Genomic DNA, 25,674 nt, shown 5'->3' with positions numbered 1-25,674 from the left:
TAAGTTTTACAATTACTAAAGGGTGTGTTGATGCTTATTTTACTTCTTCTTTTTTTTTTAACAGAATCAGAACTGGTTTTATTGTCAAGGAGTTTTTCATGCATGAGGAATGTGACCTTTTCTTTTACTTATGGTGCCTAATAATAAACACCAACAAGTAGTACGGAGGAATATACATGTCAAAAAAGTCAATATAGCAAAATAAGAAGCCATGTAGGAAAAGTAACCATATTTAAGTTATTGAAGATTTAAGAGATTGTGCAAATTATTTACGTAGAAGTGTGTTAAATTTCACGGTATATTGTGTAAGCAACTTGGAATGTCTTTATAATGCTAAATTTGGTTGACATCAGTCAATATAACGTGAATGTGGAGTCATCTGCCCAAATAATTGCAGGTTCAAGTTTAAGACCTTTTTTTTGGCCACAAACAATTATACACAGTATTAGGGTGTCCCTAATGTCTGGATACATAGGAAATGTGATGAACTTTTTGGTTTTTTTTTTTTAAAGACAGTTGAACTGGTACTTCTCAGTGAAGGATAGACATCGAAAGAAGGCAGATGAATTTAATGTTTTGATATAATTATTGTTAATAAGATTTCCTGTGTGTCCAGATTTTAGGGATGTCCTGTATACAGGCAGAAATAAATAAAATAGCGCAAATATATATACATATTTAGACGAGGCGAAAGTAAACCGGATAGTGAATAGAATACTTATGCATTCATGTACTTTGGCTTTGCATGTTCAACATCATATTTTTCTCTGTGTGTGTGTGTGTGTGTGTGTGTGTGTGTGTGTTCGTGTTCGTTCTTGTACTTGCTACATTGTGAGTACCATTTTCTGCATTTAACTATCAAAGTGAGGACATTTTTACAAAGTGAGGACATTTTGGCCGGTCCTCACTTTGAAACAGCCATGTTTGAGGGTGAAGACTTGTTTTTAGAGAACAGGTATGAATTGAGGTTTGGTTAGGGTAAGGATTAAGTTTAAGCAATCAGTTGTGATGGTTAATGTTAGGGTAAGGCTCTAGGAAATGCATTATGCCTATGGATGTCCTCACTAAGATAGAAGTACAAACGTGTGTGTGTGTGTGTTTTTCTGACACGAGCATCCCTCAAAGTAGCGACGCTCTGCTTTTATTTTGAAACAACCAAATGGATGCATTGGTTTCACTGACTCTGCCTTGGCCCATTAACGTCAACACACATGCTCGCAGACACAATCCACACACTCATACAAACAGACACACACACACCTTCGCAGCCTCAGTGAGCTGCTCTGACTGACCCACCAGACAGGGAAGCCTCCAACACTCAACGACTGTCTGCGCTGCACTTGTTATCACGGCAGAGGTGAGAAAACAAACCCAGACTCCGTTGTTTATGTTCCAAAAAATGTACATTTATTTTGGAGGCTACATGTTGCTTTTAATTTGTAGCTTTGTTCAACATCAAATTTTGCTGTTGCAGCCCACATACGTGCGTAAAATATTATTAATAGCACTCTTTGGCAACTTTTGGGGCGTCAAATGTTCTGTTGTGATTATGTGATAAGCTTAATCAATCTTGTATAGCTAAGTCAATTAGCATTAATTGAAGAATGTTCTAAAATAGTTATGTCCTTCTGGCCCATGTGCTTGCTTAAGTGGAAGTTTAGTCTGAGGTGTTATCAGACTTAGATCATTTTTAGTGTGATTTTGGCTCCAGCGCGCCTGATCACATATTTTCCGTCAAGGTGTGCGTCTGGAGGTTTGAAAGGGCAGAACCCGGATTTTGGAGCAGCCAAAGGACGCAGTGTAGTAGTAGTGAAAGGAAGCCGGGTTGTTTACTTTTTTGGGAAGGGGTGTCCTGGTGATAAAGCATTAGGTAATTAGCCTATCTGAGCCTGCAGACTGAGTGACGCCAGCCTCCATAAAGCAGCAGCGGAGGACTGATGCCGCATTAAGTTTGTGCGCCTTCGCTGTCATTGTAAACCTCAGCTGTCTGCGGGGGGAAAAAACACAGCGCTGGTCCTGCCAAAAAGCAGAGAGCAGGATGTAGGTATGCTGATTCACAATACTTATTACCTGTGTTTATTCTCGCATCCATCTTACTTGAAAAGCCACTGACTGAAGTAGAAGCTCTAATGTGGTTCTGTTCTGTGTTTTGGGTGCGTTTACCGAAAAAAAGCGGCGGTTAAAGGAGCTTCCAAGCCACCTTTGTGAACTGTAGAGTCTGCCAAGATAGTTTTTAGATGCGCATAAACAAACAAACGTGCAGAAAAAACGAGGAAGGCTGTAATCTGGCGGGCAAGCGTGATTTACAGTAATAGTAGCAAATGGGAAACAATCCATGTTCCTACCCAAAGTGTCAGACATGATGCTCTATAGACTGAAATAAGATCATACTAAACTCACTGTTAAGACTTTCTTGTTAGGATATTTAAGAGATGATGATGCTGGAGTGATGCCAGGGATTCTGTTGTTACTTATACTCAAGGCTACCTAAATAAGTGAAATATATACTTTTATACTCCTCAGTGCTGGCTATGGTGATTTCCAGTACTATCTAGATGGACAGAAAGACACAAACGGAGGCAGAGCTCTTTCTCTCTCTGTCTGTCTGTCTCCCTCCCTCCCTCTCTCTCCCCCTCCTGTCCTGTGATGTGTTCTGGCCAGACAGTATGGCTCCTGGGCGTCAGTGGCATGATCATAGAAACAGAGGCCAGAAAGGACATTCCTCATTGTTGGTGAATCTAGAAATGAGCTTGGCCATCTTGGCCTGCTCTTTCTTTTTTCTGCATTGGTTTTGTTTCATTTTCTCCATGGAGAATAATAACACTGTTGTTTAAGCATGTGTCCTGCTGATACAGCCTCCTTATCATGGAAATCCACCTCGAAAGCCCAGTTCATTAAATTTGAGTTAATTTTTGGTGAAGTGGAGTCCAGTGTTTGGTTTCGCTCTGGCCAGCCAGGTCGACTTATCACCTCAGTGACTCTGGATTAATTCTTTTTACAAATAAAACCTGAGGTCTGCCTTTTCCCTACCCTCCCAGCTTCTCTCCAACAATGCATCTGTTTTGGCTGAATTTTCAGTTAATACAATGTCTCACTTCTCTTGCCAGATGATTGAAACTTGACCTGGATTTCTGGCTGCGTGAGGAATAACCTTCCCTGCAGGAGGCTTCGGATCCAGAGCTGCCGGATCCCTCTTGTGCCAACACAGAGAGGGGATTTAGAGTTTGTACTGTGCTGGCAGGAGTCCAGCTCCTCCACCAGAGTTGCTTGGAAGTAACAGCGGAATACAAAAAAAAACAGCCTCTGTTTACACAGACTCATCACGCTACCTCTTTTATCCTTCCCCCCCTCTGTGTCATTATTTGCATCCTTACTCCTGTCCTCAAGGGAACTTTTATCCCGTTAACAGCACCCATCAGCTCATCTCGCCACCCATTTATCCATCTCATAATGAACTCCTCTACCTCCATTACGTCCCTATTCTCCTTCACCAGCCCGGCGGTGAAGCGTCTGCTCGGCTGGAAACAGGGAGATGAGGAGGAGAAGTGGGCGGAAAAGGCTGTTGATTCTCTGGTGAAGAAACTAAAGAAGAAGAAAGGGGCGATGGAGGAGCTGGAGAGAGCCCTGAGCTGCCCCGGACAGCCCAGTGAGTATCACAGTGTCACACAGACGTTTAGTAGTGATTCGCAATACAAAGAGTCAAAGAATAATTCCTGACTTTAGATGATTTCAATGACAGAAAAGAATGCACACAAAAAGGTAATATTTGAGATTTGCTTTACTTGCTTGTTCCTTGTGGAAAAAATGTGATGCTTTTAACTCTTTGGAGTTATGCCACATGTGATGAGAGGTCACAAGGAATTCACAAGAGCTCGATTTTACTGTTGAGAAGGCATAAATGCTGAGAACCACCGACTGAGTCAGGAAAGAAGCTGTTTCCTAGTGGAGAAGATGTCATTTTAGAAACCTGCTGGACCAATACAAGGGGAAAAATCTTATTACTTAAAACCTGAAATGTGAAATTATACTTGTGTGATTATCATTTAAACACATTAATTTGACATTAAATATTTTTTTATTAAATGTTCAGATTCACATGTAACACTATTAACTTACAAAAAGATACACTTTTGACACAAATAGATATTCTCAGTAATTAGCTTAACTAAGATACTATAGTAAATACAGAAGCACAGGAGATTTCCATTTAAAAGTGCATGAGAAGTCAGTGACTGCATCATTTGCTAGACTATTCATACTCTAGAAAATACAAGACACAGTACTCTCATGACTAAGGCTCCACTTTACTAAATCTGAATTGAGCACCGTGCCATTTCATTTTACTCCTTCAGGTAAGTGCGTGACGATTCCTCGCTCGCTGGATGGCAGGTTACAGGTGTCCCACAGGAAGGGTCTGCCCCACGTCATCTACTGCCGGGTGTGGCGCTGGCCCGACCTGCAGTCCCACCACGAGCTGAAAGCCCTCGAGTGCTGCGAGTTCCCCTTCGGCTCCAAGCAGAAGGACATCTGTGTCAACCCTTACCACTACAGACGCGTGGAGACTCCAGGTGCACACATTAGCAGAGAACACACGCTAAATTTGCCGTAAAAATAAAACCGTTATTGAATTTTAGAATCATAACAGCAAAGCTTATGTGAATTCCTAAATAGATGCAGGGCATGTGATCTAATAATGCTCCCCAGTCATGAGCATTTGCGGTAATGTGATCTTTTATAGCAGCATCTGGCTCTTGCTCTCTCTCTTTGTCTCTAGCCGCTCTCTACCTTTTTTTTATTTTTTCTTCCTCTCGTCTCCTCAGTGCTGCCACCCGTTCTGGTTCCGCGCCACAGCGAGTTCAACCCTCAGCACAGTTTACTGGCTAAGTTCAGGAACGCCTCCCTGCACAACGAGCCGCTGATGCCCCAGAACGCCACCTACCCGGACTCCTTCCCTCCACTGCCCTGCTCCTCCTTCTCCTCCTCCTCCCCCTCTTCATCCCTTGCCCAGTCTCCCACCTCGCAGAGTTACCCCAACTCCCCCAACAGCTCAGCAGAACCTGGCAGTCCGTATCACATCACAGGTACGAATCCGAACATGCAAGCTGATGATTTCAGCGTCACCGTGAAGTGCGGAATTTCTGCAGTGATTGTAGCAGATTGTGACTTTATGTGTGTTTCTGATGAGGACACGTGAATTAGATTTTTATTCTTTTGTGCGATTTGTGACATGGTTTTCCAGCTGAGACTCCCCCACCTCCGTACAGCATGATGGAGACAAACACTCAGGAGGACGTGAAGCCCAGCAACTCCACAGAAACCACGAAACTCACATTTTCCGCTCCACACAGAGGTAACACAACCTCACACAACACTGAGATATAGAAGTCATATTTATGCGGTGTGTTTAAAGATGCATTCTAACATTTCTTCCTCAAAGGAGGCATAAGCAGCCTTATTGTCATGTGCCTATAGAGGTTTCTGTTGGATTTGCATCTCTAAGTCAACCCTTTGTGATCCTGTTTAGATTTAAGGCCCGTTTGTTACGAGGAACCCGAGTACTGGTGCTCCATAGCCTACTATGAGCTCAACAACCGGGTCGGCGAGACTTTCCACGCCTCGTCCCGCAGCGTCCTGGTCGACGGTTTCACGGATCCGTCCAACAACAAGAACCGCTTCTGCCTCGGCCTCCTTTCCAACGTCAACCGCAACTCCACCATCGAACACACACGCAGACATATAGGCAAAGGTAGGCCGCACAGCTCTTGTGGGTGTCTCTTGTATAATTTCTTTGAGTTTTATTAAAACTCTACCCAACATGCATCAGTGAGAGCAAGAACTGAAGCGACGGTTGTTCGCAGAAGTAATTCTACTCACAAATTTGTTGCAATCGAAACCCAGTGCGTGTGTGTTTGCCTCTGAAAGCAGTCGGACTCGGTGTGTCTTATTTCAATGAGTTCCTTCAGGCCAAATAATGTTTCTTTTTCTCCTGGTAAGAGTTTACAAAGCCTATTGTAGGACAGACATCAAGCGTCTTTGTGGGTTACAGTAAGCTATGGGCTGTGAGGATGTGTGTGTGAGGGTAGCTGGTCCACAATTCAGACACTACTGACACCACTCAGACATGCCCTGTGGCAAAATAGGGGAAAACCACAGCTTTTTCAGTTTGTTTACAAAGCAGTGATTGAATTATGTGGGCTGTGTCATTGATTATACGCTTGCCATACATCTTTTCTTGGATAGATGCTGTTTTTATGCTCCTTTGACATGCTGATATTTTAGGGTTTGCATTTGCGCCACAGTAAACGCGCTCGACTTGTTTTCACAACACTGAAGTTGATTTATTTAGTAGGTTTTATCACATAGAGTTGTCTTCTTCCCCCCTCATTGCTAGGTTTACACCTGTACTACGTGGGCGGTGAGGTGTACGCAGAGTGTCTGAGTGACAGCAGCATCTTCGTCCAGAGCCGTAACTGTAACTTCCAGCACGGCTTCCACGCCACCACCGTGTGCAAAATCCCCAGCGGCTGCAGCCTCAAGATCTTCAACAACCAGCTGTTTGCTCAGCTTCTCGCCCAGTCCGTCAACCACGGCTTCGAGGTCGTCTACGAGCTCACCAAGATGTGCACCATCCGCATGAGCTTCGTCAAGGTAGCTACACTTCCTTCTAAAAGTAAACATCTGAGGGTAATAGTGACAGAAATCAGTTTGTGGGTTTTTTAAAAGTTTGGAAATCCACTTAGTGTAACTCAATATACCGTTATGTAAATCTTAATGTGCTGTCGAGCATGTCGTATCCCTCTTATATACAAGGTGGGATTACACTTGTTCACTTAGCGACCATTACTTTTAATGCTTTCACTGAGCTGCCAACATACTCAGCTGAGATTTATGCTTGTGTCCATTCCTCAGGGCTGGGGAGCCGAATACCACCGTCAAGATGTCACCAGCACCCCCTGCTGGATTGAAGTGCATCTGCACGGGCCCCTGCAGTGGCTGGACAAAGTCCTCACACAGATGGGCTCCCCACACAACCCTATTTCATCAGTATCGTAACGTCACCACATACACACACTTTTGTTAGTGTGTGTTCTCAGCCCTTTACACAGGTAGTCGTAGATTCTGTACGTTTTGCTATATCCAGATTTTCTGTCCGAGGGTCCCTCTCTTGACATCCGATACAAAATACAACCACATATATTACAGTTCTGTTACATCATGTCATACAACTCCCATGACTGAATTTCGTTCAGCTTAATTTGCAGCTTGTGTAGTTAAAAAATCATTTATCCTCCTCTCTGTTTCCAATGGGACATGTTAACTGCACAAAACAGAATGGGATAGATTTGTAGGTACTCAAGGAAGTGTTATATTATTACAACAGTACGTACCATATTTCAACGTGTAGACCAATGTTTGACTTCATGTACAGTTTGCTTTTTACTTGTTACATTAAAGTTGTCTTTTTCTTTATGAATCACAGCTTTTCATTTTCTATATCTTTATCTTTCATCAAAGAGTGACACAATATAAAACACGCAATCTGAAAACTTGCTAAATGGTAACATTATATTTTTAATCTCATATTCACAGTAGGACACACACTGAAACTTAAATACAAAGCAAACAGAGCTGGCATCCCAACAAAACTTAGCTTGTTTTCAGTCATGATTTACTGTTTGTGCAACAGACATACAAAACCATGTGTTAAAACAAGTCCTTAAAAGCTCCACTCGGCTAAAAAGACATGCATTACACACTTGATGGTCACATGTAACAACACTCAAAGAGAAAACATTTAAAACAGAACGAAGATCGGTAATAAACGAAGGGGAAATGGCCTTAAAAGTAGCATATAAAAGATACTTAAACACACAGAGAAACTCCTGTTTTTTCAGCAATGATCAAACTGAGTTCAGAATTATTTGGGCAAGAACTAAATCGAACAACTTTGACTGGACAATTTTAAACCAAAAGCCTTTGTTATTATCAAGGTAACTAACATAAAGACGAGGACTTCACAACTTAAAATCTGAATTGACAACGGATGAAAAGAAATGTTGGCTTGTATTTAGAAAAATATAGCCCCCAAACGGCACCAGATACTGTATGGTTAGATTACATGGTCAGCGTGCTACTTCGAGAAATCCACTTTTTTTTTTTTTTTTTCAGTCCGTTAGTCTCAACTCGCGTAACAAAAAACATCATCCGATTACCTTTTTCTTCTTTTGTGGCTCTCCGATTGGACGAATTCATGCTTACAAATGTGCGGTTGTTCTCCATTTACGCATCAGGCGCCAGACAGTGCGTTTCTTCAGTGCTCTCTTTGCATTACAAATACTGACATCAAACACTGTCCCGCCAGCGTCAGCAGCCCTGGAACTGCTGCTGTGATTGGCTGCGGCTCTGCGTGGCCAGAAGCTGCTGCTGTTGCTGCAGGAAACTGATCACCTCCGGACTCCTGAGCAGAGACTGAAGGACACAGACATTCAAATTTCAAATCAAAATGCAAAGAAACAGTAGTGTAGGTCCGCCTACTTGTCTTATCCTGCCTTTAACTGTGCCAAAATGTCTCTATTAGACATGGATGTAAGCTGGGTTGAAGGGCACCAGAGACAATAGCCGTCAAACCCGTTAACTTAGATAATTTACTATTTAGCTGCTGTGCAAGGCCAGACATTTCAAATTACTCTGCTTTGAATAATAAATTGCATCTCTTGTGGCTTTTACATTAAATATTCATTCGGCTTGTTAAAAAAAATCTTGCCTTACAAAATATTTGCGACTCACAAATTCTGCTTGTGTACACATTTCTGAAGATAGATTTTCAGGCTAGCTCAGCTTTCTTTGCTCAGAAAATCAGTGTACGGCACAGTCTTTTAAGGTCAAGCCTTCTGATTGGAAAACAGTACAGAGGAGTGAAATAGAAGACAATTTTAAATGCAGGGGGATTTAAAGGGTTCAGATATGAGAGAAAGAGAGAAAACACTGAGAATAAGGACACCGATAAGTAATTTGCTGAGAATCAGAATGAAAATGATGCAAATCCATGACGAGCATACTGTTGTGGAGGCTTGTGGTCAGCCGTGCAAAGACGTTTTAAATACTTCTATCCTTTAATTTGTTATCCATCTGCTTCAGCATCACGGCACCATCGGTGAACCTGAACAGCTGCATGTCTTACCAGTCTTTTCTGGTTGAGGACCTGCTCTATCAGCGAAGGTCTGGCAGGACGGTCTCCCACAGCACCCAGACGCTGTTTGTTAACGGACACAGGCCGCTCCTCAGAGTTTTCCTGATTAGCACACATAAAAAGAAGGGGAAACAGGCAAAAACAGGCAATTAAGAGTGAAAGTTCTGTTTGTACAGTGACTCAGTAAAGTGTGTAAAAAGGAACCCAGGAAACGGATGAATTCAGCCCTGGTAGTGAGGGGGTAAGCATGCATTTTCTACAGGAGGTGAATCTGCCCCTCCTTACTCAAATATAGTGTATAAAATGTAGTAAGTTTATCCTCTGTTTATGAACTCTGTCAATGGATACATCTGTTGTTATTTTCATCAATCAATTTTATGTTTATTAAGAAAAAATTTCATGCAGGATTTTGTAGAAAAGCTAATATGCCCGCCAAAGTCCTGTTTGTTCCCCACAGCTGGTTGTGTGTCAAAATCTTTACTTTGATTTTAATAAATACATGCAGCATCCTACAGCAGCAGGTGGGTAAATTCATTTTTTTAAAGTGAGAGCGATTTGCGCATTTACACACCTGAAACAGCAGCAGTAAATCCATTACCACATGGTCAGACAAAAAATTATGTTCTATGTTTTTTCTACACATGTCAAGTCAGCTGTTACACACTAATTCCAGGTTTATATTGTGCAAATATTTGGATTAAAGCTTCACTGGATGAACCTGAGGTAAACTTTTTGGCAGCCCAAACCAACCTGAAGTTTTATCCGCCTAGTAAAAGAATGGAAGTAAGTGGTGCCGAGTTCTGACCAGATGATGTGAAACAGCATTTAGTCATTTGCTGCCCACTGCTGGAAGCACTTTTAATGTGAACTTCGATTTGCCCCATTTTAATGGATAGTAAAAGGCAGTTATTTTTGCCACTACTTTTAATAAATCAGAGGAATTTTATAAAGTCTAGCCTATACTGCCTGTACTTATATTTTGCACTTTTAGTCACTTAAATTTTTTTTCATTTTATGGACACTTTATCTTTTACACATTTTTCATGTGTGTTTATTTGCTGTTCGTCAGTTTTAAGCACACTATGAAGTTTGTATGCACTTTCTTCAACTTGCTTCAATGATTCTGTTGTATTTTGTATTTATAAACTTTAACAGTTTTACACACACACATACGTGGGTGCAAAAAAATACTTAAATATCTAAGTAAAGTGTCCATCCCCTCATTACGGCTTCATCTTACATCAAGTTTTCCACTGGACATGGCCTGATCACTCTTCTTCTTCTTGTACTTGTCCTTGTACATTTTGTTGCGGTGCTTTTTGCACATCCACGGTTTCCTCTGCTTGGCCACCTGAGTTGTCGTCTCCGTGCACCCCTCGTAGGTGCACTGTTTGGGGGCGTTGTCTCCCTCCGAGGTCTCCTCGTCGTTGAGCTCCTCCGGGCTGGCGGCGCTGTCTCTGGGATCCGAAGTGTCCAGAACGTCGCTCTCCTCGTCCGGATCGTCCATGTCGTAGGAGGAGGTGTTGTTCTCCGGTTCGTGGGGCGTTACAACATTTCTGCTGTCCACAACTCCGCCTTTACTCACGTAGTACCTCTGTCCGTCTTTAGTGAGCAGAAGAGTCGAGTCTTTGTCTTTATTTGCGGATGCTGAGTTGTCTTCTTCGCTCATGATTGCGGTTCTCAAAACAGTGTAGCTAGCTAGCTAGCTAGCTCACTAGCATCCCTCACGTTAGCGAGCTACGCTAGCATTTTCTCTGACATTTCCCACCTAGTTTCCTTTATCAAACATCAAGCGTCTTTGTGAGTGCGGTGTGTCATGAATAAATCATGAGTTGATGAGAAATGTGAAGATTTACAAGCGGCTACCGAGATACTTGCATTGATTTAGCATGTCGCTGTACACTGCATTTCAATAACGAGAACCTTCTTCTTCTTCCTCTCAGCTGCATCGACTCACTGTGTTAAAGCGACACCTAGTGGCCAAAAGAAGAAATACATTCTATTTTCGCTGCCATTCTTTTTAAGAAGACAGGCAATATATTTTAATCATTACTGTTATAGCTGCATTTATTACACCGCCAAAGAACGGCGGAGTTATGTGACGATTGGCGTACGTTTGTCTGTGAATCTGTCTGTCTGTCTGTCAGTGTGAAACATTACTCAAAAACGGACTAACGGATTTGGATGAAATTTTCAGGGGAAGTCAGAAATGACACAAGGACCACCTCATTAAGTTTGGCAGTGATGGAACTTATAGTCTGGATCCATGACTTTGTTAAGGATTTCCCATTGCCTGATGTAGCTGCCTGCACAGTGTCGCTGTAACCATGACAAAAAGTGAACACTGTGTTCGTTACCTGCTGACAATCACATGGCTGTGATCCTACTACAAATTGATTGTGATTTATCAGTTGGAAATAATACAAGTAACAAATGATTAAACTGTGGGGGTGTTTCTGAGCATGGAGGGAATGATTGTTTTAACACTAGCAAAACAAAGAATCAGAATCAAAATCACTTTTATTTGCCAAGTATGTGAGCACATACAAGGAATTTGACTCCGGTATTTTACAGTACCCTCTTGTACAAGACAAATAGAAAACTAAATAATAACCATAAATTATCTAACAACAAATGTAAAAATACTGACATAACTTTAACCTTACGTAATAAGAAAAATTAGCGTGACATGACATGACATGACATGACATGACATGACATGACATAACATAACAACATAAAATAACTTAGTTTAAAGTGAACAGTGGGAATGGTGCATTTCTGGAGCTTATGTACATGATATACAGATATGCAGAATGTTTTTGGTTATAATTTTATTGTTTATTGGACTGTTTGTTGAGGTTATGGATGTTTATGTTTATGATTCAGACTGTGACTGGTTTCGAATGTTCATCAGAGCAACAGCCTGTGGAAAGAAACTGTTCATGTGCCCAGGTAGCTCAACTGGTTGAGAGAATTGTCTGAGACACAGACAAAAAATTCATAGTTTAGCATGTGATCCAAAATGTCACCAGAACGTCATCGTTTAGCATGTCGTACAAAATGTGACAAAAAAGTCATAGTTTAGTATGTCATCCAAAATGTCACCAGAACATCATAGTTTAGTATGTTGTACAAAATGTGAAAAAAAACCCATGATAGTTTAGTATGTCGTCTGTTACGGCCCTGTGCCTCTGTCTGTCTCTTCCTGCCTGGTAATTTGTGTTTTGTGTGTTGTGCTGCTGTCGTTCCACCTCCTCGTCCATCCCACCACACCTGCGACATCTGGAGCTGAGGTTGGACTGGAGTAGGGGTGGGACTACCACTGCAATCAAGGTTCCAGGAGCTGATAAAAGGGCCAGTTGATGCCAGCGTTTGGTGGCAGCTCTTGGGGAAGGGAGCTGTCCTGACTGTTCTGTGAACTGTTCTGGGAACTTTTGTGTGAATCTGAAAGCTAGACAGGTGTGGAATTGTAATGAATAAAACTGTGTCTGAAATCTTGGCTAATGGAAACATTTGTTAGCTTTAGTTAGGGGTGCTGCTGCTTGTGTATTTTTATTTGGAGCTTTTAATTTCTATTGGATGTATTTTGTGAATTCTCACACAGTCTGGTGGAGTTTCCTTCTTAGAGAGAGTCATCTTTTGTTACATTAGTTTTTTTCTTCTTTTAATTTCAGCACCACCCATTTTGCTTTCAGATCACTTACTTTTGTTTGGGTTGAAATCTGCCCTTAAAAGAAAAATAAACAGACTGAAATCTGAGAACCTGTTTACTTTAATGACCATTGCAACTTGGTTACCCTAGACCAGGGATCGGCAACTTTTAACACTCAAAGAGCCATTTCGACGCGTTTCCCACAGAAAAGAAAACACAGAGAGCCGCAAAATCCTTTTGGCATTTAAAATGAAGACAACACTGCATATATTGCTTTTTTACCTCTATGCCCTTGTTAATTTTGACTAATTAATTAATAAAAAAAATAATGCATTAAAAAACCGCACCTTTCTCAGTTCCCAAATTTCTGGCACACCAATAAGACTGATGAACACTCCAGCCAGGTAGGTAGCGCTAATGAACCTAAAGTCTGTTTTCCAGCCGTGAAGAAGATTCACAGGATGCACTGTCAGCGCACAACAAAGTTTAGTGAATAGTGATTGAAGACGAGAACACTCTGAGTGTGTTGAGCAGAAATTTTCTTTTAAAAATCTTCCTGATGGCAGCTTGGATAAAAACGTGGTTATTTGGAAATTGGGCAACAAATAGTTTTCTGATCACTGCAGCACTTCAAGCCGGTGTATCCATCCCATAATAGACCACTTTTCGAGATGCTAAAGGTGCTTGAGTTTACAAAAAGCTTTAAAATATTGAATATAGTCGCGACAAATGAACTTTGAGTTTGCAGTAATCTGTAAATGTAGTAGACAGATAAATATAAATGAAAAATACTTGTGCAGGACTCTGCTGTGAAGGCGGAGACGTGTGGCAGTGGTATATTTGCGACAATAAAAAAGAAATTTGAAGGAACGACAGCTAGGATTTAGGAATGGTGGCCCGCCGCTGCTGAATGAATGTAGAGCAAACACTGGGATCCGAAGATCAACAGGACTCCAAATGAATACACTGTTAACCTTTCCTGCTCAGCTCCCAACTGTGGTCAGGAGCCCAGGGGAGGACAGTTCTCTAGGGCCGAAGTTATTGTTGTTACTTCGGGGTTAACCCCCTTCACTTCCTCAGCAGTCGTAGAAGGCAAGGACACAGGAGCCCAGCCTTGAAGAATACTGCAGCCTTTATTTCGAATTAACAGTGGCTGAACCATACAGTTGCGCTAACCCAGCAGCTACACACCTCTTCTCTCTTACTCCCCGAACCGACGGTCGTCTTCCTCGCTCGCGCTGCATTCAGGGTCGCTCAGACATCTCGCTCTCCCCCTCACACACACACACACACACACGCTGCTCTCTCTCTCCCTCTCTCATAACGGAGCCACACACTCTCATAACAACACGCAGGCCTGCGAGTGTCGGAGACTGACGGCTGGGACGCATATTTTGACAGACAAAAATGAAGACGTTTTATTTTGATGTTACAAGATCACAATAATCTTCAAATTTAGAATTAAATTTTTAAAACTAACAAACTAAAATAAAAAAATTGTAATTAAATAGCCTGCTGATCATTAATTTTCCAAAGCTACAGGGAGCCGCAACAGAGTGACGAAAGAGCCGCATGCGGCTCCGGAGCCGCGGGTTGCCGACCCCTGTCCGAGGCAGCCAGGTTGTAACACGTCCAAAATGTGGACAAAAACGTCATAGTTTAGCATGTCATCCAAAATGTGGAAAAAACATCATAATTCAGTATGTCATCCAAAATGTGAATAAAAAGTAATAGTTTAGTATGTCGTCCAAAATGTGACAAAAGTCATAGTTTAGTATGTCGTCCAAAAATAGACAAAAAATGTGATACTTTAGTATGTCGTCCAAAAATTGATAAAAACATCATAAGTTAGTATTTTGTCTGAAAATGGACTAAAAACGTCATAGTTTCGTGTGTCGTCCGAAAATGGACAAAAAACGTCATAAGTTAGTATGTCGTCCGAAAATGGACAAAAACATCATTTTCCACCTGAAAATGGACAAAGAAGTCATAGCTTAGTATGTGGTCTGAAAATGGACAAAAAATGTCATATTTTACTGTGTGGTGTCTAAAAATGGACAAAAAAAGTCAGACTTTAGTATGTCGTCCAAAAAAAGACAAAAAAGTCATGGGGCTGCTGCATGTCTTTCCCCATTCGACTCCCCCATTTTCTGTCTCTCACTCACTTGTCTATCCAAGAAAAGGCTACAAAAATAAAATTTTAAAAAAATGTCATAGTTAAGTATGTCATACAAAAATGGAAAAAAACGTCATAGGTTAGTATGTCGTCCAAAAATGGACAAAGAAGTCATACTTTAGTATGTCGTTGAAAAATAGACAAAAAAGTCATACTTTAGTATGTCGTCCAAAAATAGACAAAAACGTTATAGTTTAGTATGTCATCTGAAACTGGACAAAAAAAGTCATAGTTTAGTATGTCATCTGAAATTGGACAAAAAATGTCATAGTTTAGTATGTCATCTGAAACTGGACAAAAAAAGTCATAGTTTAGTATGTCATTTGAAATTGGACAAAAAATGTCATAGGTTTGTATGTCGTCCGAAAATGGACAAAAAACGTCATAGTTTAGTATGTCATCTGAAACTGGACAAAAAACGTCATAGGTTTGTATGTCGTCCGAAAATGGACAAAAAATGTCACAGTTTCGTATGTTGTCAAACAACAGATGAAAGATGGGGCACATGTATAGCTCAATGTGTTAAGGAGGTGAACCATGTATAGGGGCTGGTCTCTGATGCAGTGGCCCAGGTTCGATTCCTGCTTGTGGCCCTTTGCTGCATGTCTTTCCTGTTTCTGCTCCCCCATTTCTTGTCTGTCACTCACTTAGTCTATCCAATAAAGGCTATAAAAATAATATTTAAAAAAATGTCACAGTTAAGTATGTCGTACGAAAATGGACAAAAAACGTCATAGGTTAGTATGTCGTCCAAAAATGGACAGAAAAGTAATAGGTTAGTATGTCGTTGAAAAATAAATGTCATACTTTAGTATGTTGTTCGAAAATAGACAAAAAAAGCCATAGTGTAGTATGTCATCCGGAAATGGGAAAAAAAACGAGATAGATTAGTATGTCGTCCGAAACTGGACAACAAACATTATTTTCCGACCGAAAATGGCCAAAAAACGTCATAGTTTAGTATGTGTTCAAAAATGGCCAAAAAGTCATAGTTTAGTATGTTGTCCGAAAATGGACAAAAAACGTCAAACTTTAGTATGTCGTCCAAAAATAGACAAAAAAGTCATAGGTTAGTATGTCATCCGAAAATCTACAAAAATGTCATACTTTAGTATGTCGTCGAATAATAGACAAAAAAAGTCATACTTTAGTATGTTGTTCGAAAATAGACAAAAAACGTCATAGTTTAGTATGTCATCTGAAACTGGACAAAAAATGTCATAGGTTTGTATGTCGTCCGAAAATGGACAAAAAATGTCACAGTTTCGTATGTTGTCCAAAAATGGACAAAATATGTCATAGTTTAGTATGTTGTCAAACAATAGATGACAGACAGGGCACATGTATAGCTCAGTGTGTTAAGGAGGTGACCCATGTATAGGGGCTGGTCTCTGACGCAGTGGCCCAGGTTCGATTCCTGCTTGCGGCCCTTTGGTGCATGTCTTTCCTGTTTCTGCTCCCCAATTTCTTGTCTGTCACTCAAATGGACAAAAACGTCATACTTTAGTATGTCGTTGAAAAATAGACAAAAAATGTCATACTTTAGTATGTGTTCAAAAATGGCCAAAAAGTCATAGTTTAGTATGTCGTCAGAAAATGGACTAAAAAGTCATAGGTTAGTATGTCATCCGAAAATCTACAAAAATGTCATACTTTAGTATGTCGTCGAAAAATAGACAAAAAAAGTCATACTTTAGTATGTCGTTCGAAAATAGACAAAAAACGTCATAGTTTAGTATGTCATCTGAAATCGGACAAAAAAATGTCATAGGTTTGTATGTCGTCCGAAAATGGACAAAAAATGTCACAGTTTCGTATGTTGTCCAAAAATGGACAAAATATGTCATAGTTTAGTATGTTGTCAAACAATAGATGACAGACAGGGCACATGTATAGCTCAATGTGTTAAGGAGGTGACCCATGTATAGGGGCTGGTCTCTGATGCAGTGGCCCAGGTTCAATTCCTGCTTGTGGCCCTTTGCTGCATGTCTTTCCTGTTTCTGCTCCCCCATTTCTTGTCTGTCACTCACTTAGTCTATCCAATAAAGGCTATAAAAATAATATTTAAAAAAATGTCACAGTTAAGTATGTCGTACGAAAATGGACAAAAAACGTCATAGGTTAGTATGTCGTCCAAAAATGGACAGAAAAGTAATAGGTTAGTATGTCGTTGAAAAATAAATGTCATACTTTAGTATGTTGTTTGAAAATAGACAAAAAAAGCCATAGTGTAGTGTGTCATCCGGAAATGGGAAAAAAACGAGATAGATTAGTATGTCGTCCGAAACTGGACAACAAACATTATTTTCCGACCGAAAATGGCCAAAAAACGTCATAGTTTAGTATGTTGTCCAAAAATGGACAAAAAACATCATAGGTTAGTATGTCATCCAAAAATGGACAAAAATGTCATACTTTAGTATGTCGTTGAAAAATAGACAAAAAATGTCATACTTTAGTATGTGTTCAAAAATGGCCAAAAAGTCATAGTTTAGTATGTCGTCCGAAAATGGACAAAAAACGTCAAACTTTAGTATGTCGTCCAAAAACAGACAAAAAAGTCATAGGTTAGTATGTCATCCGAAAATCTACAAAAATGTCATACTTTAGTATGTCGTCGAATAATAGACAAAAAAAGTCATACTTTAGTATGTCGTTCGAAAATAGACAAAAAACGTCATAGTTTAGTATGTCATCTGAAACTGGACAAAAAATGTCATAGTTTAGTATGTCATCTGAAATTGGACAAAAAATGTCATAGGTTTGTATGTCGTCCGAAAATGGACAAAAAATGTCACAGTTTCGTATGTTGTCCAAAAATGGACAAAATATGTCATAGTTTAGTATGTTGTCAAACAATAGATGACAGACAGGGCACATGTATAGCTCAATGTGTTAAGGAGGTGACCCATGTATAGGGGCTGGTCTCTGACGCAGTGGCCCAGGTTCGATTCCTGCTTGCGGCCCTTTGGTGCATGTCTTTCCCGTTTCTGCTCCCCCATTCCTTGTCTGTCACACAAATGGACAAAAACGTCATACTTTAGTATGTCGTTGAAAAATAGACAAAAAATGTCATACTTTAGTATGTGTTCAAAAATGGCCAAAAAGTCATAGTTTAGTATGTCGTCAGAAAATGGACTAAAAAGTCATAGGTTAGTATGTCATCCGAAAATCTACAAAAATGTCATACTTTAGTATGTCGTCGAAAAATAGACAAAAAAAGTCATACTTTAGTATGTCGTTCGAAAATAGACAAAAAACGTCATAGTTTAGTATGTCATCTGAAATCGGACAAAAAAATGTCATAGGTTTGTATGTCGTCCGAAAATGGACAAAAAATGTCACAGTTTCGTATGTTGTCCAAAAATGGACAAAATATGTCATAGTTTAGTATGTTGTCAAACAATAGATGACAGACAGGGCACATGTATAGCTCAATGTGTTAAGGAGGTGACCCATGTATAGGGGCTGGTCTCTGATGCAGTGGCCCAGGTTCGATTCCTGCTTGCGGCCCTTTGCTGCATGTCATTCAAAAAAGGCATACTTTAGTATGTCGTTCGAAAATAGACAAAAAACGTCATAGTTTAGTATGTCATCTGAAAATGGAAAAAAACGTGATAGATTAGTATGTCGTCCGAAACTGGACAACAGATATTATTTTCCGACCGAAAATGGATAAAAAATGTCATAGTTTAGTAAGTCGTCCAAAAACGGACAAAAAATGTCATCGGTTAGGATGGCATCCGAAAATTGAAAAACCCCCCATCATTTTCCGTCCAAAAATGGACAAAAAAACGTGATAGTTTAGTATATCGTCCGAAAGTGGACAAAAATGTCATAGGTTAGTATGTCATCCAAAAATGGACAAAAAAAATCATACTTTAGTATGTTGTCCTAAAATGGACAAAAAACGTCATAGTTTAGTATGTCGTCCGAAATTGGACAATGAACGCCACAGTTTAGAATTTCGTCCAAAAATTGACAAAAAACTTCATTGTTTGTTCGAAAATGGACAAGAACATCATAGTTTAATATGTCATCCGATAATGGACAAAATATGTCATAGGTCAGTATGTCATCCAAAAATGGACAAAAAACATCATAGTATGTCATCTGAAAATGGACAAAAAAGTCATTTGTGGTCCAAAAATGGACAAAAACGTCATCGTTTAGTATGTCGTCCAAAAATGTTTTCCTTAACTCAAGTCCGGTCCACTTTTTGGAGCGATCTGTTCCACGTTTTCCTCAACTCCAGTCCTGTCTACTTTTTGGAGCGATACAGTCTGGAAAAAGGCATAGTTTAGTATGTTGTCTGAAAATGGACAAAAAACGTTATAGTTTAGTATGTCATCCGAAAATAGAAAAAAAAATCATAGTTTAGTATGCCGTCTGAAAATGGAAAAAATGTCATTTTTTTCCTGAAAATGGACAAAAACGTCATAGTTCAGTATGTCATCCAAAAATGGACTGAGAAAGTCATCGTTTAGTATGTCATCCAAAAATGGAAAAAAGTCATTTTTTCCCCCGAAAATGGACAAAAACGTCATAGTTTAGTATGTCGTCCGAAAATGGACAAAAACGTCATAGTTTAGTATGTCGTCCGAAAATGGACAAAAACATCATTTTCCACCCGAAAATGGACAAAGAAGTCATAGCTTAGTATGTGGTCTGAAAATGGACAAAAAATGTCATATTTTACTGTGTGGTGTCTAAAAATGGACAAAAAAAGTCAGACTTTAGTATGTCGTCCAAAAAAAGACAAAAAAGTCATGGGGCTGCTGCATGTCTTTCCCCATTCGACTCCCCCATTTTCTGTCTCTCACTCACTTGTCTATCCAAGAAAAGGCTACAAAAATAAAATTTTAAAAAAATGTCATAGTTAAGTATGTCATACAAAAATGGAAAAAAAACGTCATAGGTTAGTATGTCGTCCAAAAATGGACAAAGAAGTCATACTTTAGTATGTCGTTGAAAAATAGACAAAAAGTCATACTTTAGTATGTCGTCCAAAAATAGACAAAAACGTTATAGTTTAGTATGTCATCTGAAACTGGACAAAAAAAGTCATAGTTTAGTATGTCATCTGAAATTGGACAAAAAATGTCATAGTTTAGTATGTCATCTGAAACTGGACAAAAAACGTCATAGTTTAGTATGTCATCTGAAATTGGACAAAAAATGTCATAGGTTTGTATGTCGTCCGAAAATGGACAAAAAATGTCACAGTTTCGTATGTTGTCAAACAACAGATGAAAGATGGGGCACATGTATAGCTCAATGTGTTAAGGAGGTGAACCATGTATAGGGACTGGTCTCTGATGCAGTGGCCCAGGTTCAATTCCTGCTTGTGGCCCTTTGCTGCATGTCTTTCCTGTTTCTGCTCCCCCATTTCTTATCTGTCACTCACTTAGTCTATCCAATAAAGGCTATAAAAATAATATTTAAAAAAATGTCACAGTTAAGTATGTCGTACGAAAATGGACAAAAAACGTCATAGGTTAGTATGTCGTCCAAAAATGGACAGAAAAGTAATAGGTTAGTATGTCGTTGAAAAATAAATGTCATACTTTAGTATGTTGTTTGAAAATAGACAAAAAAAGCCATAGTGTAGTGTGTCATCCGGAAATGGGAAAAAAACGAGATAGATTAGTATGTCGTCCGAAACTGGACAACAAACATTATTTTCCGACCGAAAATGGCCAAAAAACGTCATAGTTTAGTATGTTGTCCAAAAATGGACAAAAAACATCATAGGTTAGTATGTCATCCAAAAATGGACAAAAATGTCATACTTTAGTATGTCGTTGAAAAATAGACAAAAAATGTCATACTTTAGTATGTGTTCAAAAATGGCCAAAAAGTCATAGTTTAGTATGTCGTCCGAAAATGGACAAAAAACGTCAAACTTTAGTATGTCGTCCAAAAACAGACAAAAAAGTCATAGGTTAGTATGTCATCCGAAAATCTACAAAAATGTCATACTTTAGTATGTCGTCGAATAATAGACAAAAAAAGTCATACTTTAGTATGTCGTTCGAAAATAGACAAAAAACGTCATAGTTTAGTATGTCATCTGAAACTGGACAAAAAATGTCATAGTTTAGTATGTCATCTGAAATTGGACAAAAAAATGTCATAGGTTTGTATGTCGTCCGAAAATGGACAAAAAATGTCACAGTTTCGTATGTTGTCCAAAAATGGACAAAATATGTCATAGTTTAGTATGTTGTCAAACAATAGATGACAGACAGGGCACATGTATAGCTCAATGTGTTAAGGAGGTGACCCATGTATAGGGGCTGGTCTCTGACGCAGTGGCCCAGGTTCGATTCCTGCTTGCGGCCCTTTGGTGCATGTCTTTCCCGTTTCTGCTCCCCCATTCCTTGTCTGTCACACAAATGGACAAAAACGTCATACTTTAGTATGTCGTTGAAAAATAGACAAAAAATGTCATACTTTAGTATGTGTTCAAAAATGGCCAAAAAGTCATAGTTTAGTATGTCGTCAGAAAATGGACTAAAAAGTCATAGGTTAGTATGTCATCCGAAAATCTACAAAAATGTCATACTTTAGTATGTCGTCGAATAATAGACAAAAAAAGTCATACTTTAGTATGTCGTTCGAAAATAGACAAAAAACGTCATAGTTTAGTATGTCGTCCGAAAATGGAAAAAAAGTCATTTTTTGTCAGTAAATGGACAAAAACGTCATAGTTCAGTATGTCATCCGAAAATGGACAACAAACATCATAGTTTAGTACATCATCCGAAAATGTTGTCCTCAACTCCAGCCTGGTCCACTTTTTAGTCTGATCCGGTCCACGTTTTCCTCAACTCTCGTCTGGTCCACTTTTTGGAGCGATCCGGTCCATGTTTTCCTCAACTCCAGTCCGGTCCACTTTTTGGAGCGATCCGGTCCACGTTTTCCTCAACTCCAGTCCGGTCCACTTTTTGGAGTCATACGGTCTGGGAAAAAGGCATAGTTTAGTATGACGTCCGAAAATGGATAAAAACGTCATAGTTCAGTATGTCATCCGAAAATGGACAAAAACTTCATAGTTTAATATGTCATCTGAAAATGAACAAAAACGTCATAGTTTAGTATGTCGTCCAAAAATGGACAAAAAACTTCATAGTTCAGTATGTCATCTGAAAATGGACAAAAGCGTCATAGTTTAGTATCTCGTCCGAAAATGGAAAAAAGTCAATTTTTTCCGAATATGGACAAAAACATCATAGTTTAGTATGTCGTCCGAAAATGGAAAAAAAGTCATTTTTTGTCAGAAAATGGACAAAAACGTCATAGTTCAGTATGTCGTCCGAAAATGGACAAAAAACTTCATAGTTTAGTATGTCATCTGAAAATGAACAAAAACGTCATAGTTTAAGAATGTCGTCCGAAATGGACAAAAAACTTCATAGCTTAGTATGTTGTCTGAAAATGGACTAAAAAAAGTCATAGTTTAGTATCTCGTCCAAAAATGGAAAAAAGTCTTTTTTTTTCCGGAAAATGGACAAAAAACTTCCTAGTTCAGTATGTCATCTGAAAATGGACTGAGAAAGTCATCGTTTTGTATGTCATCCGAAAATGGACAAAAAACTTCATAGTTTAGTATGTCATCTGAAAATGGACAAAAATGTCATAGTTTAGTATGTCGTCCGAAAATGGACAGTAACGTCATAGTTCAGTATGTCATCCGAAAATGTTTTCCTCAACTCCAGCTCGGTCCTCTTTTTAGTCTGATCCAGTCCACGTTTTCCTCATCTCCAGTCCAGTCCACTTTTTGGAGCAATGCGGTCCACGTTTTACTCAACTCCAGTCCGGTCCACTTTTTTGGAGCGATCCGGTCTGGAAAAAGGCATAGTTTAGTATGTCGTCCGAAAATGGACAAAAAAACGACTTAGTTTAGTATGTCGTCCGAAAATGGACTAAAAAAGTCATAGTTTAGTATGTCATCCGAAAATGGGAAAAAGTCATTTTTTTCCGAAAATGGACAAAAACGTCATAGTTCAGTATGTCATCTGAAAATGAACAAAAACGTCATAGTTTAGTATGTCGTCCGAAAAATCACCAAAAATGTCATATTTTAGTATGTTGTCCAAAAAATCACCCAAAACAACATAGTTTAGTATGTCATCTAAACGTTACAAAAACTACTCCACTAAGGAACAGCAGAGTTACGTGACGATCGACGTACATTTATCTGTGAATCTATCTGTCTGTCTGTCAGTGGGCAACATTACCCAAAGTCGGACTAACGGATTTCGATGAAATTTACAAGGGAAGTCAGAAATGACACAAGGACCACCTAATTAAATTTTCACAGTGATGCGGCTTGATGATACGTCAACTGAGCAGCCTTGGTTGCATACTGCTCTCTCTGAGTGCTTTTTCTAGTTACTATTATGATGATCATAATCTCTTTACAAATATGACCCACACTAGCTAGGTGTTTGCTCTGGTTAAGTAGTTTTTAAGGGAGTGGTCACAGAGGGCCTCATCACATTTCCAAGCAGCTAAAATAGATGTGAGAAAGCTATAAGTTAAGAAAAATAGACACATTTTCTGAAATTAGAGATACTTTGCAGTCTTTGGGTTCACACCTCTAACAACCCACTTGGTTCCTGTAAATAATATTAGAAATTAAACTGAAATCTGCAAATGTGGCTGACAAAATCAGAACAGTATACAGCTGTCTGAGGTTTAGTTTTTTTCTCTGTATCACTGAGAGATTGTGAAACGAACAGTGAAAAATTTCTTAGGTTCTTTTTCATTAATTTTGCAAACTCTCCTCAAGGGACATTATAGAAGACAGGAATGTTTTTATCTTTTAGAAATGCCATATGTGACTTTCCAGTTTTATCAAATAATACCTCTATGCCTCTGATAACTGCTGTAGTTGAAGCTAAGTTATAGCACAAGTTATCCCTCCTGACTTATCATCTGATCATTTTTTTCCCCAGCCGTACTGTGGTAAATCCCAAAAAGATTTCTATGATTAAACAAGTGTGATGAATTTCACTTTACTCTGTCAGCCCACCTGAATGCTGAGCACTTGCCCTGTCAAGTACAGAAAATGATGGATCCTACGTCTCTTGCCACAGTTGGGATTCATAACAACATATCGAGCACCCCTTATAGTCAAGTGCCAGCCAATAGAAAACAGTAAACAATAGCGAAAGAAGGCCTGAGTGGGATGATGCGCATTTCCCAGTAGGACAAAAAACTACTTGACCTGTATGTAAAAAAATAAATAAATCAGCCCAGGATTAAACTGTATGACTGCTATTTTTAAAAAAAAAACAACACTAATTAACATATCAACTCTTTACAAAAGACACCAACAATCCGATTTTAAAACATGTTTTATTATTAGTATTGTTATTTATAGACCATTGTTGAACAGAGGTACAGGTATTGGTATTGCAACGGACTGTAATACGGTGGTGCAGCTGTGAAAGCACTTTGGTAAACCACATGTGCCCATGTGCTGGAGACTTTGAATTTCAGCAGCACACTGGTCCGGTCAATATGGCGGCACATTACTGAATATGCACGATGATGAGAATAAATACAGACACTTAGACAGGTGTGACGACTGCAGGGAGATCATCTGCAAGAAAACTGAAATTGCGCTGCATCTCGCTTACCCGTCTGGCTTCCCATCTCTTATCTCACATCTGTAACTGGAAATCATATTACCGGCTGCTTTTGGAAAAGAAGTGACATCATTTCCAGCATCTAACAGAAACAAAGAGGACAATCTCTTCTGCTTCTCTAGATCTGACTGTATTGATACATCAACGTCGGGTCAAAATGGTCCCTTGTCAACTCAACTGTAGTGTTTCATTTCAACCTGATGATCTCCTCTAGGTTATTTTTTTTCTTTGCTGACTGTTACACGTTTGACTGATGTTGTTTGTGTGTTGCTGTTCTTTTTTCCCCTTTTTTTAAACAATTTTCAAAGACTTACTACTAGTAAAGAAATATACTGTATTGTGAACTATCAAAATAAATAAAATTGTTATTTACAGAACATATAAACAATACTTCATCACTAAACATTTTTTTAAATATAAGAATAGGCTACTGTATGTCTGTCATGCTTTCATCTGAATAAATGAAGCCATGAATGAGGTTGTACAGAGCTGAAGTAAATCCTCGTCCATCCTTTTTACTGTAACTGTACTGTTTTGCAAGAGTGCTGCTGGTTCTCCGGCATTTCATCTCAGTCCTGTTTGACTGCACTTTGACTGCAGTACCTTTGTGCAAATAGGCAGCCTGTTAAATTTACACATTTATCAGCTAAAACAAACCTCCAGATCCATGACACATTTGAGCGGCAACAATTTCTTTTCTTTACTGCTGGAATATGTTCATGAAATATGCAAATTAGAGTCACAAAATATAAAGACCGATGGGATGTCAGTGCAGAACGATTGTGAAGAATTGTGAGGAAAAACATCATATGTCGAGTTTGCTACACAAGCACCCGGATGCTGCTGAATCTTTGTGTATCGAGGCGTCGTGAACCAAGCAGTTAACAAAATGACCAAAAGCAATCAAATGCACCATTGTTGTCTTAATAGCAGTCTGTGTAAAATGTAAACTGTAATACTGAAATCCAACATTACGGGAAGGCAACGCCAATAC

At 39.3% G+C, this 25,674-nt stretch overlaps 2 protein-coding genes across 2 annotated transcripts; one reads left to right on the top strand and one right to left on the bottom strand.

The window, feature by feature from the left end:
- The first annotated feature begins 792 nt into the window (after positions 1–792).
- Positions 793–7,474, top strand: smad9 (SMAD family member 9). Its single transcript, XM_022210074.2, has 8 exons — positions 793–1,357; positions 3,108–3,646; positions 4,353–4,568; positions 4,821–5,081; positions 5,240–5,350; positions 5,525–5,746; positions 6,392–6,648; positions 6,910–7,474. Exons 2-8 carry the CDS (start codon positions 3,451–3,453, stop codon positions 7,051–7,053), a joined length of 1,407 nt encoding a protein of 468 aa, XP_022065766.1. The 5' UTR covers positions 793–1,357; positions 3,108–3,450; the 3' UTR covers positions 7,054–7,474.
- Positions 7,475–7,552: 78 nt separating this feature from the next.
- rfxap (regulatory factor X-associated protein) lies at positions 7,553–11,134 on the bottom strand. Its single transcript, XM_022210076.2, has 3 exons — positions 10,431–11,134; positions 9,182–9,292; positions 7,553–8,469 (listed from the first exon to the last, which is right to left on the bottom strand). Exons 1-3 carry the CDS (start codon positions 10,857–10,859, stop codon positions 8,365–8,367), a joined length of 645 nt encoding a protein of 214 aa, XP_022065768.1. The 5' UTR covers positions 10,860–11,134; the 3' UTR covers positions 7,553–8,364.
- Between the last annotated feature and the right edge of the window lie 14,540 nt (positions 11,135–25,674).

The sequence above is a fragment of the Acanthochromis polyacanthus genome, chromosome 17, assembly GCF_021347895.1.
Source record: "Acanthochromis polyacanthus isolate Apoly-LR-REF ecotype Palm Island chromosome 17, KAUST_Apoly_ChrSc, whole genome shotgun sequence".
NCBI classification, from domain to species: Eukaryota; Metazoa; Chordata; class Actinopteri; family Pomacentridae; genus Acanthochromis; species Acanthochromis polyacanthus.
This window is presented reverse-complemented; position numbering and strand designations above follow the sequence as displayed.

Excerpts from the sequence above, each read along its gene's own strand:
- smad9 (XM_022210074.2), top strand. The coding sequence starts at position 3,451 with ATGAACTCCTCTACCTCCATTACGTCCCTATTCTCCTTCACCAGCCCG. Across the intron at positions 5,351-5,524 it reads ATTTTCCGCTCCACACAGAG|ATTTAAGGCCCGTTTGTTAC; the intron begins GTAACACAACCT and ends GATCCTGTTTAG. Across the intron at positions 6,649-6,909 it reads TCCGCATGAGCTTCGTCAAG|GGCTGGGGAGCCGAATACCA; the intron begins GTAGCTACACTT and ends TCCATTCCTCAG.
- rfxap (XM_022210076.2), bottom strand. The coding sequence starts at position 10,859 with ATGAGCGAAGAAGACAACTCAGCATCCGCAAATAAAGACAAAGACTCG. Across the intron at positions 9,293-10,430 it reads TGTCCAGTGGAAAACTTGAT|GAAAACTCTGAGGAGCGGCC; the intron begins GTAAGATGAAGC and ends TGTGCTAATCAG. Across the intron at positions 8,470-9,181 it reads TCCTCAACCAGAAAAGACTG|TCTCTGCTCAGGAGTCCGGA; the intron begins GTAAGACATGCA and ends TGTGTCCTTCAG.